At 43.8% G+C, this 21,436-nt stretch overlaps 1 protein-coding gene across 3 annotated transcripts in view; it reads right to left on the bottom strand.

The window, feature by feature from the left end:
* The window catches only part of FAM135A (family with sequence similarity 135 member A), a 76,624-nt gene extending 58,707 nt beyond the window's left edge, over positions 1-17,917 (bottom strand). For 2 of the 3 annotated variants that reach the window (XM_072332182.1, XM_072332183.1), the window contains exons 1-3: positions 17,626-17,749; positions 4,958-5,043; positions 255-375 (exon numbers count right to left, since the gene is read on the bottom strand). In XM_072332182.1, coding sequence (XP_072188283.1) covers positions 255-331 — 77 coding nt within the window. In that variant the 5' untranslated portion in view covers positions 332-375; positions 4,958-5,043; positions 17,626-17,749. Of the gene's footprint in view, positions 1-254; positions 376-4,957; positions 5,044-17,625 lie in introns of all 3 variants that reach the window. The other variant, XM_072332186.1, reaches the window with a different exon arrangement.
* Positions 17,918-21,436: the final 3,519 nt, after the last annotated feature.

Here is a 21,436-nt window from a genome sequence, read left to right as displayed (position 1 = left end):
ATCCACTCTCTAAAAGAAAAACAGAACTTTCTTCTTGTCCAATCAGACAATAAGTACTTTTTACAGCTTAAGTTTTCAGTCAAACTACTCAAACGTTTCAATTCCTGGCAAGTATATACCTTCCCAATAAAAAATAAATAACTTTCAAATCACTATAAGGCACATGTGAAGCAACTCTATATGATGCTACACATTATGGACTTTCCAGCATCAGCCACACACCACAGTGAAGTGCGAAAGAACGCACTACCTACCCTCTTTGAAACAAATCCACATTGAAGAATTTGTGGAGCTCCACGGAGAATTCTACCATAGCCTGAACTTCACTCATGTTTATGAGGGTGAAGATGTCAAAACTTGTCAGCACCTTAGTCACTGAAAACAAACAGAAAACAATTTCTTAAAAACATATGCATGGGACAATATCTTGCTGGACTTTATAAAAACAAAATGTTATTATACACAGTTTTTTAGTTTTCTTAAATAAACATTTCCTGAGGTAAACATGAACACTGAATGTGCCAAATCCTGCCCAAAGTAATCTGTATCTTTTCTGTGGCAGAATCAAATATTATCAAAGAAGTATGACAATATGATTAGCATAACATAGCGTTGGAACTTATTGACAGTTACGTACTGCAGCTCTGCTCTGGTAATTGGCTGGAGAGAAGAAAAAATACTGCTACAAAGGAGACAAAGAGCACAACCTCCTTCCAGCCCTTACCAAAGCAGAACAACCAGGCAAGTAGCACTACCTCAAGTCTGACATGAGGACAGGGATAGCTGAATTAGTGTGATCAAATAGAAGCTGTAAGGCCTGAGAGGAGCCGTGGGACTTTTAAGGGGAAGACTGGAGGGGAAAGGCAGGAGTTAAGGTGGGCAACACACCCATTCTCAGTCTTTCTTAGTAGTAAAGCATTCTCATTGTCCTTTTTGTAGCCACAGACTGGCACCATATTGCTAATTTACAACTGTCTGCTGATACTTAAATTAAAATCCTACAGACTTTGATGAGTTCTGCTGCTTTTCCTTCAACAGTATCAAGAGGATTAATAAAACAGACTACCTTTTCTGCAAACATCTGTCCCCAATCTTCCTAGTTCCTGCAAGCACTGCCAGGTTTGAGAAATAAACAAACAAAAACCAAAATGGGCAATCCATCATGCACATTAGTTCTCCTTCTGGCTCAAGCACAGAAGCAGTAAACTTAATACCTGAGCTTGAATAGGCCTTGAATAGGTTATGGCATCTTTCTATTTCTGCTATACAAGCTTAAACAAGCAGGTGGGAGTCTGTGAAGCAGCAGGTGGTACTACTGAGACTGAAAACAGAGTAGCTGGCAAAGAAAAGTCAGCCAAAGCAGAACAGTCACTTGAAAGCAAGTTACCTTGGGGGGCTACCTACCAACCAAACTACCTTGGCCCCTGACACACAATAAGATTTACTTTCTCTAGAGGAGCTGGGAAAGTTTCAAGCATAGTAGCACAGCTTTAGATTTTTAACAATAAACAAGAAAACTGTAACCTTGGTTTAACAACCTGTTCAAGGACTCTGCATACACTTTACTACAAAGAAACAGTAACTTAGTACTACTGATGTAGCAGGGAATAAAGAAAGAGGAATTTGCTCCAGAAGCTGAGTTGTAACAGTAGGAAGAACTCCTATCAAGAACCCTGCATGCCAGATCAGAACTACAGCATGTAGGTCAGAGATGCCATGCCAGCAGGCTGCATGTAGCCCAACACAGCTTGCAATGTGGCTGGGCCCCTGCCCTGTGCCCCCTGCCCTGGGTACATCTGCAACTCCGTTTTCAGTCAACATAAACACGTTACCTCGGAATTTTCAAATGGAGTGCATAGAGCTGCAATCAGACATTTCACTCAAAAATCTGACCATGTCCCTTTATTTTTACAAGCCCCATCTTGACAGAGAAAAACAATTCTCCCTTCATAATCACACCTGATTCATGTCATCACTTTTTGATAGTACGTACATTTGTGATCAGCTGCTGAGGATGAAGTAAAGCAGGAGTAAAATTTCATCCCCAAAATCTCAAGAGCTCACTAAGCATTACAACCAGAGCCATCGAACCAGCCTGATGTGTTAGTTTCACAAAAACAATGTCACATTTCCCACCAGCTCTGTGTTATTGTTGCTCTCTTTTGATTTAATAAAAAGTATTAAAGATTAAAATAAACTTTGTTACTTACATGCATGAACCTTATTATGTATGCATGAACCTTATTATATATCTTATGGGAGCTGCTTTGAAAGTAATGCCTTTTATCTTACGATGCTGGTCCACAAAGCCAGAGGTGGATGTTAGTGAAACGACAGTAGAGGCTGAACCTTCCTGCCTTTATCCTGTTCCATGTTGCTGCTGTGTGACAGATGGCAGCAGAGGGACAGTCTGACAACATGGCGCCTGACATGGAAGTGCGTATGAAGGAAGGTGTGTCACTGAATTCCTCCATGTGAAACTGGCATCCACTGACATTAATTAATGCTTGCTGAACGCTGATGGAGACCAAATAGTGGATGTGAGCACAGTGAGCACAGGTATTACTTTTGGAGCATACTTTGTGTATATGTGGCCCAAGACAATTCCTGTTCACATGATGTGGACCAGGCAAGCTGAAAGGTTAGGCACCCACAAACTACATGACACAATTAACACATCTTGTTTAAAAATCCTGTGTTGTAATGCATATTTAGATCAAGGGATTTTGATAGATTTGCTGAATGATGCCTAAAGTTTGTCTGCAGTACAAGGATCATAATTGATAACCCAGACTACTTTGCAGCAATTTCTTCTTCCACTGCTTTGGCTACAGGATCAAGATGTCCTCAAGGGCCTTCAGAATCAGGAAGCTGTGCTTTGTCTCAGGCTCACTAATTCTCTGGGGTTGCCATACTGCATTACCATGTGTGCTTCACCTACTACAGTCTCTGCAAATGGAACCTGAGCTGTCACTGAGCTGATCCTGGAACTGCTGTGACCCTGAGCAACAATCCCAACAGGCAGTGTATGTAACACGTGATGAAAGTGTATGACACCTCAGAAAGGACCTCACCTAAAAATCCTCCAAAACAAAAAAGAAAAGAGAGAAATGGCTCAAGAGAACAAAGTAAGCCACAGAGTCGTCTGAGCCACCCTGCATTTTGACAAAACGGCCTACATTTCCATGGGATGAAGACATCACATCATCACATGCCTCAGATTCCCCAGCACTAATGGCACCATCCTTAATCCCTGAACACCTTGGCTCCCTCCAAGAGGAGGGAAAACTGCTTCTGCAGGAGTTGCCAGCCAAGCAGTCTCTCCCAAATGCTTCAGGAAATACTGAACAGCCCAGAACAAACCCAGTTAGACAAATTCAAAGGTCCACTATATGAATGAGTTACTCAACAACAAAAAGCACTCACTAGCTTTCTCATCACTGTCCAAAACTGCCAGCAAACCAGTAACATTTCTGATCTGTCTAACATGGCTTTGGCTGGGGCCACTCTCTCCCTGCTCTGTTGAGCCAACTCAGCATCCCCAACCAGCTCACTAAAGACTGTTTGGGCAGGTGCCATTGCAGACTGAACGCAAGGCCAAGCCACCACACAGCACCGCATGTTTCAAAGCAATAACAAAGTACTTGCCCAACTACCAACTGTATTTGGGAAAGTGGAATCCTTGCCTCATTCCAGTAACAACTACTAAACCAATACGAACTACTCAGCCACAGTACACAAAAATGTGTACCAGAAAGCAATACTGCATGTCACTGCAAGCATCTGGGACTGCAGTCTATCAAGTGACTTTTGAGGATGGTTTTTTTCTTTGCTGAGCATCAGCTTGTTCCATGAGCTCTTTAATCAGGGTGAAGGGGAGCATTCACTATCCTGGCTTGACAGAAACGCCATCATGACTTTCTGTCAGTCTTTCATAACAATGCAAAGGAAAACAGTTCTTTGAACTGTAACTGCTGCATAACATTTTCCTTTACAAACATTTTAAGGGGGAAACTCAAACTTGGAGAAGCTGTCTTTAGCTTTTGTTTGCTAATCACAAAATATCCAACTTAAGAATTTAAAACTTGCATAAAGCTATTTCTTTGTAAATTCTATTTAAATTTACAGCTAACTTTGCATCAATGTCAATAATGTTAAATGTCCACAACTCACTTCAATACCTTTATGAGTTGATAGTTGTATTTTAAAGCATATAATTAGCATTCACAAACTGAGGTATTGAACTGAATGCTGTCCTGTCTGCTTGCAAGAAACAAGAATCCTTCATCAAAAACAACCACATTATGAGCGATCGAGGTTTATGCAGCATATAAACAGTATCAGAGGAAGTGAGAACAAATAGGAACATCCTAACACACAGGGTTAGAACAATTCACGGGTTTCACAATTCTTGGTGGCTACTTAGAACTTACGAACAATCAAAACAACACAGTAAAACCCAATAGTATTAAAGCATTGAGACTGAAAATCTCCAGTAGTCACTTGATCCAATGCTGAGGACTAAAACTTCACAGTCCTGAGGGTTTAATTATACAAATCTTTTCTTAAGGAGAAAAGTTCCTACATATTCTTGCCAGTTCATGCAGCTCACTAGCTCATCACTTCTTCAACTATTCAAACTCATCAATAGAAACAACAGAAAACAGATCAAAGAAATATCATCAGATTGTAAAAGTCCACCAAAAAGAAAAAGATTCTTTTTTTGGTTTGTTTGTTTGTTTTTTTTTTTAATCATTTTAGTGATACTTCATAGCAACTACATCAGAGCACCTACGAGCACAATGAGAAGACAGATGGAGGTGTGCAGAAACCTCCTAAAACAGCTTTGTTCTGAGTGAAACGCTTGTCAAACAATGCCATTAATCAGATTCTTGGACTGGGAATTGCAAAACAAACCTAAGAAATAGAACCATGAAACATCCAAAAAATATCTTACCTCTACTGGTAAATACTCCATTTTAGTACAGTAATTAACCAGTCTTCCAGTTCTTCACTACTGCTGTCAAAAGCATACTGCTTGAACTAGAAAACAGAAAACAAAGCAAAACAAGAATGTTTTACTAAGCACAATCTCTCTGGAGCTTTTCAGTATTTATGTTCTTTATTCTCTTTTCCCATGTCCTCATATAGCAAAATCTCTCCAGCACACACACATGTACCTTCCACCTCCACCTCTCCCATTTGCCCTCACCTCCTACACCACAGTGTTCAGCTTTCTGTAAGTGCAGCAGTCTGACACCTACTTTTACAAAATGAAGCAATGTTTCTTGAAGCTGGTGCCCTGGCAAAGCTGATGTTGCCACATTTGGCCAAACCACCTCTGTGTGCGCTGAGGAAATTCACTAACAAGCTCCGGAAGGGCTTCACTCACCCCAGGTGCTGCCACAGCCCACCTGGTCTCCAGTGACAATCCCAGATCACCACCAGCAACACAGGAACGAGACAGGAGGAGATTCTGGTCTGTGTTGCCAAACATCTCACATCCCCATGCAGCCCCATGTGTCTACGTAGAGGAGACAACCTTCAGTAACAGGTCAGATGAAATGCTCCTACTAAACCCTGCGTCCCTCCTGCTCAGGAGACAAAGACACTCGGGCTAAAATTCAGCAGATGGGCCCGAAGAACATACTTCCCTAGAGCAAACTCCCCATTCTATTGGATATCCTTTAGATTTTAGACACGTAAAAGGGATGCTTATTTATGCTTTCCTAGAGGAACTTGGAGTCCCTTCTGTATGAATTTCAGAGAAACACAAAACCTATTGCAGCTTGTGCAGGCAAGCTGTGAAACTAAACTGTTTTTGCTTTAGCTTCAGAGAAAATACAGAAACTGGAGCATAAAAAATAAACTGCCCAGATTTTTTTAAAATAGAAAATGCTTGTGCTTGTCATGTGTAACATAACATCTTCGACACCACAAATTACCCTTAACGCCCTGGTAAAATTCCAACACCACAACATCACATCAAAATGACACTGACTTTGATTACATTTATTGCACTACACAATACAGACCGTGTCATACTTTGGTGCTTAGCTTACTTTTTAAAGGATCATAGTATCACATTATCGTGCGAGTTGGAAAAGGGACCTTAGAGATCATCGAGTCCAACTCCTGGGATTCGAGCCTTCTGTGTAGCAGAGCAGCAGTTCTACCACTTGTGCCACAGGGGGGATTCGAACCCGGGACTCCAGTGTTGCAAGCGGCACTTCTACCACTGTGCGCCACCGGGGACACACATGAATAAAGGATGAAGCTCCTTTATTTTGTTTTTAAAGAATAGGGTGGGCACAAAAACCTACAAAAGTAGATAAGATTATTTTAGCCTTAAATTTAGTTTTTTATACTCAGTAGAAGTCAAATCCAAAAGTACAGAATCCTACAAATGAAAGTATAACAAAATGCTTATTTTCCTCCACTTTTCTCCTAGCCTTCATCACACTTCAGGTAATGTTTTCTTCTAAGCTCCTACAGGAGCTCTGTACATTGCTCTGCCTGACCTTTTTCTCCCTTTATACTCAGAGCTCCAGTATCTGCCAACACAAACTCAACCACCATCTATCTCCGTGCTGATGACTCACAGATTTGTCCTCCCCACCTGAGAACTGTCTTCAGTTCCAATTTTAGCTGTTTCTTGGACGCAGCCTTCAGCTAAAACGCATTGTGGCTGAAACAGAGATCTTACCCTGACCTGCACAGCTATTCCCAATGCTTACTTTCGGAGCGTGCATGATAGCACAAGCTCACTGTAAACCTAAATAGTATTCTTTCATTTCCTTTTCTCATAGACTTGACAAGACAATGCACAGGAGCTGTCAAATGTTACTCTATATGATCAGGAATGTGTTTCACCTATCTAGATGGCCAAAACATATCCAAGCTAATATCCGCCCTCATTTTAATTGCAGCTAAGCTGAAAAGTGTAATTCGCTGCATGTATTACTTCAACACAGTGCTGCAGAGAGTCAGCCTTTTATTTTGATCATTTTGCCCCTCCTTCTGCATTTCAGGCTCTCTAGGGAGATCCCGGACCTCTGCATCAAGCAGAACTCACTTGCCTGCTTTTAAAACCCTCTTGGACCTGAGCAGCACCCAGCATCATAACATCCTGGCTGATGACCAGAGCTCCTCAGCACAGCTCCAGAGCCCAGTCCTCCATAATTAAAAAGGTGAGAGAGGTACATAAGAAATGCTAATTGAGTTTTGGGTTGCATAAACATCACATTGTAAAACAAGGGGAAAAAACACCAACATAATGTTAAGTAGAGGTATCTAAGATACCTTATTCAAATTAACTCAATATTGAAAAGATAACATGACTACCACTCAGAAAGAACTAACAGAATAGACTGCTTTATGTAAGGATTTATTGTTTGAATGAAGGTTATACTGTTTTCAAATCTGCACAGTTCTCCATATCTGAATATAAATATCCCCTCTCACTTGAATATAGTTAAACGATGACCGAATATTATAGGCTCAGGGCAAAACCCAACCATGACGCTCTCCTTCCTGTAGGTTCTCTGAGGCTGTGTTACCTTGCAGACAGCCTACAGCACTGCAGACAGTGCTACTTCAGACTGACAACTTGATTATTCCCACTGAGCATGGAAGTCATCAATATGTTGCACTTCTTTCTTTTCTTCTGCCTTGCTAATAGATCACATTTGCGATGTAATGATTCATGTTGAACATTTATTAGGCTTATTACCTTTTATCTTAGCATTGCACTTTGCCTGCCTGACAAACCACACAGTATTTCTAAGTTTCCTCATTAAAAAGTTTAACACAAAAACTTCTGTGAGCAGTACAGTAACAAGCTGCTTTCCTGCAGATGCGTTCATCTCCCTCCACTATGATAACTCCTTATCTGACCAAACACCTTGACCAAGCAGAAGATCACAAACCCTGCAGGCACCATGGACTTATCTGTATTGAGTGTGAAGGGCCAGCTGCTGCAAAATGGACCACACAGCAGCTGATTTCTGTGTTTTTCCATGCAGATAGGGCATGCATTGCAGTGCCTCCCCTACCAATGTGCACTATCCATCATCCCTGAGAGACCTTCTCCTCTTTCACATTTGGTGGAATTGAGCAATGGCTTCCAACTGTAATTCATAAAGAAAGAGGAAGCAGAGCACCAACAAACCAAAAGGAATGCTTCATTTGCTTTTTACAAGGACTTCCCCTAAAAATATCAATCGCATCTTAAAAGTTATGATTAAAAGGGTAAGAAATAACTGGCAGAAATCTGACTGTCATCTAGACCCAGTGAAATATGGCACTTCCATGAAAAATGCTTCAGGATGGGTGCTGCCATGTAAATCAGCCCTATCGTTCCAACCAGCAGCCAAGTGAGAAAAATGATGCAACTATTACCACATTTGTGCACCAACAGCCAAGGAGAGTTAACTATTTTTGCTTATAATTCTCACTTAATACAACCAATCTATTTTTTCCCAAGAAGTTATTCAGAAGAGCAAGATGGGGCAAAAAGAACAGTTAAGTGCTTACTCCAAATATTTAATTAAAAGTCTTCTTGAACCTTACATCAGAGGCACATAATGTGCCCCCAGTGGCGCAGTGGTATAAGCTGCTGCTTGCGGCACTCGAGGGCCTGGGTTCGAATCCCCCCTGTGGCGCAGGGGGTAGAAGTGCCGCTTTGCTACACAGGGGGCTCGAAACCTGGGAGTTGGACTCGATGATCTCTAAGGTCCCTTCCAACTCGCACGATACTATGATACTATGATAATGGTCTTACAATAACCTGAAAAAAAAAAACCACAGCAACAATAAATTTGCAAGCTGTACTATTTTGGCTTAAATAGCAAACTGCATAACAACATAGTCACCTTATCATAATCTCAAGAATTTAAGAATGATGTGCTATATAGGAATTAATAGACTAAGAAAGGGAAGTTTGATAAAACATTTTGATTCTACTCAACCGAAGTTCTTCATAATGGGCCTTATTCTTCATAAGGATTTCTTTCAGTGCACTTAAAACATACTTCCTTTTCCTACTCATAAAGCAAGAAAATCAAAACTTCTTTGAATTCCTTGTGCCAGGCAATCCAATGAAATGAAAAACAGCTCTCATGTGTACAAATGAATTTGGCATTAAAATGCCCGCAATGACTGTTGCTGTCATTACTCAGCCATATTTTATGAATCAGAATAATGCTCGAGTCACTTATTGCGACTTCCTTCCCAGCGCAAGCAAATTTATTGTTTAAAAAAGAAAAGATATTTGATTTTAAGAGAAATAAAGAAGCAATCTAATGGTACGTGCTCAGTGAATTATTTCTTAAGTAGCAATTCTGTAAATAAAACAGAGCACCATCTACTGAGTTAAGTCATTGTTCCACTACCTGCTACGGGGTCACTGTTTGACAAGACAGTAAATACAGTTTAGATTTGACAGGTTGATTTTTACTGGAAGGCTTCATGCCAAATAGTTACCGTCTTTCCTCCCACAGTAGGCATTAAGTCAGCACAAATGATATATTGTGTACTCTTATTAAGTTGAGAAACGTGATAGTTTGCCTGCCTGATCAAAGTTACAGTACATAATCTGACAGTAAATCTGATCCAGGATCAGTGGTCACAAAGCCACATCCTTGGTAGCTCCTACACGAACACCATCTGTGGTGACAGGCTGGATGTGCCAAGATGGAAGAGCAGGCGCTTCACTTGGACCTTTCAGCAAACAGAAATCATTTCATTGACAGATGGGGATACTGCATCAGAGCCTCGTTTATTTTTTAACACATAATGTTAATAACCTAACACAAAGTCAGCTGACTTGGAGCTGACTTCACAGGAATATATCTATAAAGAAATAAACTCTGATATTATTTTTTCTGTTACAGTTTGGCTTTTAGTTTCCCATCATTTTTAGCAAAACAAATCGAGGCAAGCATTATTACACATAAATTAAAGTTAAAAGATTGCTTCTTTGATATTAAAAAAAAAAAAAAAAAAAAAAACAACCATTATAATTCTGAAAATATAAAGCACTGTTGTCATCTTCTTGAAATCTGCCCACTGCCTTTACTCAGTACTGATTAGAGAAATGTCATAGCTTCTTATTTTGTTGTTCATGATTTTTAACCACAGATCCTTCAAAGACCCTCCCTGCAATTGTTTTGGTACACAAAACACGCATTAGCCTTACCTTCAAATCTATTTTCTTTTAGTATAATGCAATTTAGGTCTGGTTTGTATGTGATAGAAACTTAAAGTTGAAGGGCAATTAAATGGACTGCCACTGGAAGCACCGACCTCACAAAGCTCACGTAGTCATTGGAAAAGTATCCCAGAACGTGCATTAAAACTATTTATACAACCGGTTTTTGGACACACATTGAGACAACCTCCATGTCAGTTTAGTGTAATAGCTTATTGCTTGTTTGTCTTAATAGTGACCCGGTAAGGAAGAACCATACTGATTCTTGTTACCTCAGATGGCATCTCTAGCAACTAATTTCCTGCTCAATTCCAAATCGAAGAGCACCAACTTGGAGCACATCTAACCCTTGTAAGTCTACATTATCACTCTTTTCTACCACTGCAGGCTGGAGTAAACGAGATCATACCCAACAGGAATTGAAGTCAGAACAGAAAAGAAGAATCAAATTAAATAAGATCACCCCTTGCTCTCTTTTATTTCCTTTAGAAGAGAAAGATCTGTCTATAGTTAGGCCAGTATTAACACCTAACCCTGAAGAAAAGAGCAAGAACTTAGCAAGAATTCAATCCATCTCTTCCCATGAAATTACACCAGAACACCAGCAGCATCTTGACAAGCTCCCATCCCAGGTGCTCATTTCTATCTTCACAGCATCTCACTCCCACAACACACTGCTGGTGGGACAGCATTTTAAAATGAATTAGTTACCATTTTAGAACCATCTATTTTTGCAGAGCTCCATCAGATCACTTCCTTATCCTGTTTCAAAGCACAGCTCCACAAATAGCTCTCACCAGCCCTGATGGGGAAGGGACAGTGAGCTGCAGCAAGGAGACAGCAGCCCCTCAGAGCTCCCTTCTCTTCACACCAAAAGGGAGCCAAGCAAAGAGGCTTAAACGGCAGCAATTGTAGAACAATTTGCCCTTCTCACCGTCACTTTAGAGGTAAAAAGCCCTCCACTCCTTCCTTACAATAACTAAGCAAGTTGGAAGCAGAAAAGAGCCCAAGTAAGTACTCCTCCTGCTCAAAAAGGATACAGCCTCAAGAGGCCAATCATAAGCCTGAATCCGACTTCTCCTGGGGTGTCCCAACCCCTCCTCCATAGGTTTGTGTTTCAAGGAAGGAAACAACAACCTGTGAATCCTCCTGAGGGGCAGGTGGGGGATATTCCTCTCCTGAAGGAAGCACAAAGGGCTGGGAAGCATGAGGAGCTTCAAATGTGCCCCTCTTTGGGCAGGCTCAGAGCCGTGCTCTGCTTGCAGGATCACTGGCTGGTGGTATTGACAGCCTCAGATGACAGCACACCTTTAGCTCAAGCAGGGCTTTTCCCCTTCCTGTCATGGAGGCAGAGCACGAGGCCTGCCCTGGCCTCCTGGCCTCCGCAGCATTCAGGCCTTCGCAGCACTCAGGCCTCACTCTGCCCCACACAGCACTGGCACTGTAATGCCACTGTGTTACCAAAGGAAGATGTGTACAGAGTCCCTGTTAAGCACACAAGTACAGCAACCCTATCTAGTTTTGCTTTTGCTTATTCCACAGCTTAATAGCTTGATGGCCCCCTCCCCTCCCCTCCCCACACGTCACCTTCCTGACAGAATAACGCTGACTCCGATGAGCTGTGAGGAGAACTGACACAAACGCAAAATGACATCGCTGTACTCAGGAGCAACGTGTTCAAAATAACACCAACTTAATGATCACCTTCAGCACCTTCAACGGGGAGACGTGAAGGGTTACATCAAAACAAAGCAGTAAACTGATTTTGGAATCAGCCTGAACCGTGACAGCAATTACAAGGCATTGCCTTGTAAACAATTCTTGCTAATGTTGAACAGTTTTTGTTCATCCTTTTTTCCCCCTATGATTTACTTGTCATATTCAGTCAGAAATTTACACACTAGTGGTTTTTAATCGCTGAATTCCTTATATGCCCCTTTCAAGTACACAGCAGCTATAATAGGGAAAAACAGCTGTTAAATACAGCATGACACATAGAAAAGAGGCCCAACCACCAAGAGCCAAGTTAACAGAGGTTTTCCCTACTCTGAGGATGCACAGATAATTAGTTTTCAAACAGACCCTTGTCACTGTGTTTGAGAGGAACAAACTCAAAGCTGATTATCCTGACTCCGGATTTATCTTCCCATCTAAACTCCACCAGCTTTCATAGATATCACAAGTCAAAAGCCAGGTACATACCAGGCTGAACTTCTTGTCACCAGCCAACAGTCAAAACAAGTATTTGTAGCCTGAGCTGACATTCAAATTACTATCACAGTATCACAATGTCCTTTCCACAGAAGGGATCATATCTGAAGAGCATGCAATGTAAAATCAGTGCCAGGTTAAATACGATGGCACTGAGCTTCTGCCTGAGCGTCAAGAGCTTTCAGTAGGAAAAGCCCAGCCATACATGACAGCATAAGGCTGGAGGTGCAGATCCCAGCTTCCACTGATAGGTCTAGTATTGACCTCAGCTATTGTAAGGCTTTCTCTCTTTGCTGTTTTACGTGAAAAGTGGTAAATGTAAATTTTCTATTACCTATGCCCCATTGTTCCGGCACTTCAAATATCCACACTATTGTGGCATATTTTGATCCAACTTATTTCACTGAGCTGAGGGATTTATGGTCAGAGGTACATTAAATCCCAGGCTCTGGAATTATCTGATCGTCGATTTAATCTCAGGTTGCCCAGAAAATTTACAAAAGAAAAAGCAATTATGGAAAGCTAGATGGGCCACATACAGATAGGCAGGCTATGACTAGATATACAAATACCTTTATTAATAATATTAATAAAAGACAGAATTCTAATCTACACTACTTAGTTGGAATTTTTTCACATGGAAATCTATAAACATTACACAGAAAAATCAAGTGGCAGCTGAACTGACAGCCTGGGAAGAAAGCATTTTCTACAAAAGGTACTTCTTAAACCTGCAGGAGAGCAAGTAGTACTGCCTATCTTCCATGAGTTCTAACAGAAAGAAAATAAAAGATACACTGTGAGTCATTCTGATATCAAAACTTCAAATCCTTAAAGGCATACTTGCTTCACTAACTTCAGGAAATCATCTAAAGAAAAAGGACAGTTCAACTTATTTTATAACCATAAAGCAGCATTAGTTGATCTAGTTTGACATCCTGTATACAAGGAGTAACAAGTGACCAACACCACTATCAGCAGAACATCAGAGTGACAAACTCATTAAGTTAAAACAAGTGAACAAGGCTGTGATTATAAGTAAGCAGAGCTGGATCAGAAAAACAAGAAGTTAAAGGTAAGGCTTCCTGTACAACTGACAAATGCTGTGGATTTTTCCTCAAATCTAAGAATTTGGACAAGAAGAGGGTGTTGGAGATTTATAAATGAGATTCAGCAAACTAGAGGCCTTATATATAGAGAAGGATGTGTTTGAATATACGTATATAAAATTATATAACATTAGCGTTAACAAACGTGTAGCTTTTCAATTTAAAAATATAAATATGAAAAAGATTGTTTTTAATTTTCCCGATATAAGTCATGCAACATAGGAAGGAAGAAATTCTGCATTTATTTTTAGTAAGAAATATTGATAAGGAAGACTTCGCATATTGCTTCCAACAAAGGATCGTGATTCGTAGCACTGAAAATGCCTCCAAATCCAAAAACTCTAAAGAAAATCCATGAATAGAATTGAAGCCATTTCAGTCCGCTTTCACACTTCCAACCTTTGTTCTGCTTATAAACTGAACTCTTGGAGGCTTCGCTCTGCTCCTTATTCCTCCGCCTGTTCTTTCCAAGAATAGTGCTGTCACAGATTTCCTGCCTGAAGTAAACACAGTTCGCTCACCTAACTTTTCCCTGACCTCAAACTACAGCAAACTATTTCCTCCCTTTCAGATTTTCTTCTCGTATACCCTTTGTTGTATACTCGTGTTACCACAAATATTCCACGTATTGTTCTCTGAGGAAGACAATTTGTAAGACAGACTTCTACAAATATCAACTACAGCGCGTTACCAACATACCATCAGCTTTCACTAGAAACGAACGTATACATATTTAACCGCTGCCTTCATACTTCTACAATGACAGAGCTTTCCACTCACAATACTTTGAGATATATTCCATGAATGAGCGTCATCAAAATGTGCTTAGTAAAATGCTACAGTACGCCAAGATCAACAAATACTTAAACTTAAAAGCACGTGCCTGGTGACACGGAAAACATAAAGCACACGAATGTTCTGCCTGGCTTTGCTGCAGAAACGGCATCTACTAGGAAGCAGTATGATTGTAGAAAGTTCACAGGGAAAAGAAAGCAGCTTTGAGTGTATTCGACCGATTAAATGCAGTCTGTTGCTCCTCCTGATTTAAACCAGCAAGAGGCAAAGTCTTGAAGGTTCCTATATCCCACATGTAACACATTCCAATGCACTTTCATTAAAAGATCACATTTTCAAAGCTTTTCCACGAGCAGGGAAAAATGAATTTAAGCCTAATTTAGTTATGAATTAGTCTTAAATTAGGTGTTATGTTCATAGTTTTACCAGAAAAGAAATGGAACATGCCTGTATTCCACTTGAACACTTTGGCTATGTGCTTTCTGAGTCAACAGCCTGTCAGAGGTACCCAACATACAGCAGCAGGCTCGCACAATAAATACCCATCGTGAACAATTTACTGGTCAATACACATCTGCTACTTCTCTCCCCTGTCATGAAAGCAATAGAAAGCAGTAGTGAGACTGTATTTTTCCATCAGGAGGAAAGTGGGAGGGAGGAAATCCCACACAATGCAAACGCAACACTTCAACCCTGGTTAACTAGAGAGTGTATCCCACTGAAGGCTACCCTTCACCCGCGGACCAGCGGCTGCAAAAGAACAAAAAGGTTTCAGGACAGAATCAAATGAGAGGATGAATCATTTCACAAGCAGCAACGAGAAGCACCAGCTTCTATCAATGACAACTTCAAATATTGAAACAGAGTCAGAGTAAGAATCCCCAGCAATTTATTATAATTCTCACAGTAAGATCCACCCTTGTTAACAGCTTAACTTTCACATTTGCTCAGGAAAGCACCCATACACAAAGGCACCAACACTCAGCATTACATCTATGAACATTCATGTGCCTGTCACCCAGCCTGGCACAGACATTCAGCTTCTCTTCAAGAACATGAAACGATACTACAAGAATCAGAGCTGTGACATGGCTCCCGCATCTCTCAACCCACAGCAGTTCAAGACCTTGCCACTCACAGCAATCCACTTCACCTCCCTGCCAGCATTTGCTTTCCTGGTTGTTTCCATGCACAGCCAACACTGTCAAAGAGAAGCCTGCACCAAAATACAGAAACATCCTGTTACAGTGTATTAACAACATCTTAAACCATAACAATCAAATCCAGCAGGGGCTCAGTGTTCCTTGATGGACTAGCAAGGACGACAGTAACCAACACAGAAGGTCTGGAACAAAACTACTGCACTTATATGCACGGGTGCTTTGGTGGGTTCAGAACAGACACTGGGGCTTATTTCTTCTGCAGCCTGAGCAGAATTCAAGATGTTATTGTCAGGCTTTTGCTGAGCTACAGCAAATTCTACAGCGGCAGAATGAGTTTCAATCACCAAACGTACCAGGTTGTCTGGCACGTTCCTCAGAATCACAGGTCAGAGATTTTGGTTGCTGCACTCACTTGACTACTACTGATTACACACCAGACCTTACCCAGGCCACTCATACTTACCATAGCTTAAAGTGAAGCTCACAAATCAATTTTACTAATACAATATTTTCACATATTGCTGTGAATGACCAGTATGTCACATCAAGCAATTTTAAACCGTACCAAAGAACGAGATCTTATATAATCTTTACTGATTACCGAAGGACAGCTGATGAATTGACCCATGCTACTTAGAGGGGGGAAAATGAGAGGCAGCCACCAAAGCAAGGGCTCAGAGCTGCAGCAGATCCCTGATGTGTCAGATGCAGGTACTCACACTGTGACTGCCACAGTCAAAGAAACAGGGTAAGGTGATGATTCTATTTCATTCCGTTGGAGTATATCTAGAAACCCAACTATAGCCTGGTTTTATTGCTCACTACCTGCAAAACAGCATTTTCAGTGTCAGCTGAATGGAGCAATACAAACTACGCTGAAATACTTCATTTGCTCTTCCACAAACCAACATTTTTTTCACCCCAATAAAGCCATAATGTTCCAGCAGAGCCCACTTTTCCTTTAACAAGGGCCAAGCACCACAATCAAAATGCTCCCTGAGACATTCAGGGGATTGAAACGTAATGCAGATCAGCACAGAGCAGTGCAGGTCGTACCAGCAGCATTTCCTACTGATCAGCCCAGTAAACAAAAAGCAGTGTGTGAATTTCTGCCTGCCTTACCCACACGTAACTCAGCAATAAGGCAGCTGCGCTTCTTAAAGCAAACCCCGGTAAAACATAAAGGCCACTTACACACAGCGCTCTGGTACAAATGCTAAGGCTTAAAACGGAAAGTTTGCTTACTTTTCAATCAGAAAAGTCTGCCGTAAGGAGCAAAGGCCCTGAACACCTCTGCAGTCACAGCATTCATGTGACCGTAAATCCCACAAACTGTATCTTCAAATCGGCTATGTTATGCAACTTCCAAGCGGCACGCTCGTAACCTATAAGCATGCAATAAGGCGTTCACGCAAGTTCTACAAAAAACATTAAAAACCTCCCAGAATAGAGCGGAGCTGCACTGGAGCACCCGCTTCTCGTGCAGGTTCTGCCGCCAGCGCTGTGCTGTGCTTACGGTGGGGTTCTGGTCGGGCATTTGCGTGGTTATTCCCCCTCCCGGCCCGGCTGCTCCCACGGCCGCTGAGCAGCCCGGACTCACGGGGCCGCACCAGGAAACACCCGCAGCTGTTCCCAGCGCTCGGCCGCCAACTTTCCGCACTACACGAAAACATTAAAAAATAAAACCTATCGTTCCAGCTCCTGGCAGATAGAGAGCAGCGTTTCCCAGCACGGGCGCGGCGAGCCCGGCCGGGGGACAGCCGCTCGGACACTTCACTGAGGGAACGAGGTGGAAATTATTCCTGACCTATTTTCGGAGCGATAAACAATCGGTGGCGGAGCGCTGCCCGGGCACCGAAACTTCCCGGCCGCGGGGCGAAGCGGGCCCACCGGCCCCCACACCCGCGCCAGCGGGGGCCGGGCCGGAGCAGCACCGCGGGGGCCGGGAGGGTCCCCGCACAAACAAGTCTCCCCCCCCCCCCGCCGTGCCCTCGGCGGGCGGGTGGTCGCCGTTCGGCCGCAGACTGGCGGAAAGGGCCGGAAGGCGGAGCGGGTGGGACGCGCCGCGCTCCCGCCGCCCCCCGGCCCGCCGCCTCGCTCCCCCCCCCCTCCCCCTTCGCCGCCGTCCCGCACCGACCTGGGACAGAAAGGAGCGGCCGCCGCCGTCCGCCGCTCAGCCGTCGCCTCCTCGCCCGCGCTTCCCGCTCGCAGCGCAGTCCAGGCCGCGGCAGCAGCGGGGTGGCGTAGCGCGGGCATCCGCCGCCAGCGCCCGCTGCTCCCGGAGCGGCCCGCGCCACCGGCGCTGGGCGGGGAAGGGGGGGCCGCCGGGAGCCTGCCGCGCGCCGCTTCCTGCCGCCCGGCGCAGAGGGACGGCGGGTGCCGGAGGGTCTCGGCGCGGCAGCCTCGCGGCCGCCTGTGCACCAGCGATCTCGCGGCTAGGCGGAGGCAGAAGCAGGCGGCGGCGGAGCCCTCGGCCGCCGCATCCCCAGCTTCCCCGCCGGGCTTTCCGCGCCGCCTCCGGCTCCAAGGAGTCGCTCCCGCGGCGCTGCTGGCAGCCGGAGCCCCGTCGCCGCGCCCGGCTCGGGCTCTTGCTCCCCCTGCCGCCCCGCCGGACCGCGGCTCGGGCTCCTCCCGCGGCTCCGCGGGGCCGGGCCGGGGCGGAGGGGACCGGCCGGCAGCCGGCGGTACGCGGGCGGGACCTCGACCTCCCGCGGGCCCGATCTCGGCCGTCGGGGCCCGATTCCCCCGGGACCCCTCTGCGGGACCGCGAGCACGGAGCGGCGGGGGGGCGGGGAGGGCTCCCTGCCATGGGCGCCTCTGCCGGGGCTCGGAATCCCCGGGGTGGGGTTGGGCGGGGGGCAGCTGAGTTGCGAGCTGGTGGTGGTTGTTTGAAGCCTGTTTGGGCAACCTTCTTGTAAGACTTCTGGAGGTTTATCAGAGCAGGATACAAGTAAATGGGCTGTGATGAAGCTACTTGTCTTAATGCAGAGGGGGAGAGATCCCGTATACTTCAGTCTCCCATTAACAAGTGCAGCCTGAGAATCAGTTGTTTTCCGTAGTTCTCCGAACCGAAACGATTGGCTGTCTGAGAAGAAAACTCATTTTCTTATTTGCCTTCTGTTTGCCTTCCCCTGGAGAGGAAAAAAGCAAAACGCCACCAACAACTTGAATGTGAAGAAAAGATTAATCTTAGCTTAAAGATAGTTTTTAAGAACCCAAGGTGGCCTCCCCTCTGGAAGTTAGACCTGAACCTGTTTTGCAGAAGTCTGTTAGGAGAGTGACAAAGCAGGCTGTCACCATTCGGTTTGCTTATGGTATTCCTTTGATTGTGGAGCGCCTTTTAGCCATGCAGCCTCCGGCCAGGCAGGGGAACCTATTCATCTTTGCATATGATTCTTTCATTAATACCTCTATCAATTAATTTAGCGTCCAAAAATGCCAGCAGAAGATAGCAAAGCAGGCGGCCTGGTGGTGGTGGGCACAGAAAGACAGAGGGACAGGATGTGATTGCAGCACAGTGCTGAGGCTTTGCAAGGAGTCCTCCTGAGTTCCCAGCACCTGCTGTTGCTTTGCGATCTGACTGGGATTGTTCTCATCACTGCACACAGAACCTTGCTCACTGCAGGCTGAACTCGTGGCTGTCTGGAAATTTAGTCCTCATGAAAGAAATCTCAGCTGAAGGGAAGTGATTTAAACTAAACATCGCGACTGATTTATCAGGGCATCTGCATGTCTCAATGCTTCTTACAATGGCAGTTTCTAAAGCGCTGGTACTGGTCCTTCAACTTGAAAACACACAAGTGCCATTTTGCTTATTAACCAGTGATTATTTTGGGATAGGCTCGAATAACTGCTTTGCAGTTTTGCAGAGTTGGCCTTGAAGTACCAACCCAGCACTCAGCCTGTCTGTGCATGGCTGACCAAAGGAGCCACCAGTCCGAGGCACAGCACTAACTTATTTCACTCATAAGTATGGCATGTATACAAAAAGGTGTTCAATGCCAGGTAGAGTCTGTGGCTCTCGAGCCAAAATCTGTAGGAGGTGTTCTGGTTTCTGGGCTGAGAGTTTGGATTTGCTTTATGTATTTTCACAGGTACATACTTATCTGGCTCAATACTATTGGTTTGGGTTTGGTTTTGTTTTCTTTAGTATATCTTTCTTGAAACTTCAGCTATAAGGATAATGTATCTAGCAGGCTTCTTTCCTATCAAGTGCAGGACACATTTCTTGGCAACTGTCTTTTCCCCTGATAAAAGCAGAAAACTGGCAGCTTGTTCCCATAAATGGCAGAGCTCCCATTAGAGAAATGTGAAGTCCTGCTGCTCCCTCACCAAAATCCACTGGTGAAGATCTGTCACAAATCAGCCTGATTGCTGACCACGTCCTTGCTTTGTATGTGGCATTGAATACTGTCCTATGGATGGGGTCTCCTGGCCTCCCGCATGGCTTTGTAATGTCTCCCTGCTTGCTCACATAAAGAAAGGTGCTCTGACAGCTCTTCAAATTAAGAGAACCTTCTGGAATAGCAGCTCTCTGAAACTGCTACACAAAACTGCCTGTATTCCAGGAGATGTTTAAAGTACAGGTGCTACAAAATGAATACCCCAGTCAAGACTGGTGACGCTGTTAAGCGTTACAGTTCAGAGACGTGTGTCTGAAAGTTATGGATTATCCTCATTAATGACTAGAATAGAGAGGTCTAGAAATAATCCACTGCTTAGGTACAATGCAGGAGACTCCTGCCATTTTCACAGAATCATAGGGTGGCTTGGGTTGGAAGTGACCTTGAAGATCGCCACGTTCCAACCCTTTGCCATGGGCTGGTTGCTGACCACTACATCAGACATCAGATCAGACTGCCCAGGGCCCCATCCAGCCTGGCCACGAATAGCTCCATGGGGAGTATAGGGATGGCACATCCACAGCTTCTCTGGGCATTTTATTTTGTAGACACTGTTTTTTTCCATGGGAAATTAAACTAAATGCTAAACTTATCTCTGAGCATTTTTACTTAACCAGAATCTCATTAAAAGAGGAGTTCCTGATTTATGAGCATGAGTGTATGGCTTGGTGCAGCACTCACACTGCTCTGTATCTCAAGCCAGCATCGAGCCCAGGCAGTGCGTGACCAAACTGGGAACTGAAATGCTGTGTAATGGCAGCAGCTGAACTGAGAAACAGGACTGAACCAAGATGCAACGCCACACAAAAGCAACTGTGCTGCTTCCAGTTTCAGAGCTGGTTTGACCAGCAAGAACTCGGGCATTTCTCTGCAGTGCTCTGATGTGTCATACAGCAAGCATGTGGAGGGAACAGAATGACGCAGTAAAAGGCAAGTGAGGCAGAATGGAGCTGTGTAAGCCTTGGAAGAATGCGTGAAGTTTGGAGAAGGAAAAACAATGCTTTCACTGTCTGAATTTGTACTGAAAATCAAGATCAAGTGAGCTTTTGCCCTTCTGCTTCACTGTTCTGCTCAAGCGATGGGTGTATCAGGAGCCCATTCAAGAAGCTGGAGATAAAGAGTCAGACAGAAATCTATGAGTGGACAAAGAGAAAGGTTGAATCTCAGTAAAATAAACAAAAAATTAAGAATTCAACGTAGAGTGGGATGATAAAGATTGACAGATTTTGAGCTGACTTCTTATTGCATGGCTGGTTCATGTATTATTGTGTCTAGGACTTAAAACTGGGTAAGTCTGACTGGGGAAACGATTCCTGTCAGAGAAGCAGCTGTTGATTGTACTTCTTTGCTGTCAAAATACAGAAAAATTGCTGAAAGAGCTTTCAGCTGCTCAGTGAAAATGAATTTCTAGACAACTGCCAGATTTGGCTGTATTTCCCAAACCCGGATACAGGATGCACAGCACTAACTATATTCACTTTCGGATAACAGAACTGTGTGAAACATCCTCTGTAATGGCCTTAATCATAAGAAAACATAGAAACT

The sequence above is a fragment of the Excalfactoria chinensis genome, chromosome 3 (genome assembly GCF_039878825.1).
Source record: "Excalfactoria chinensis isolate bCotChi1 chromosome 3, bCotChi1.hap2, whole genome shotgun sequence".
NCBI lineage: Eukaryota > Metazoa > Chordata > Aves > Galliformes > Phasianidae > Excalfactoria > Excalfactoria chinensis.
Note: the sequence above shows the minus strand (reverse complement) of the source record. Positions and strands in the feature narration are given on the sequence as shown.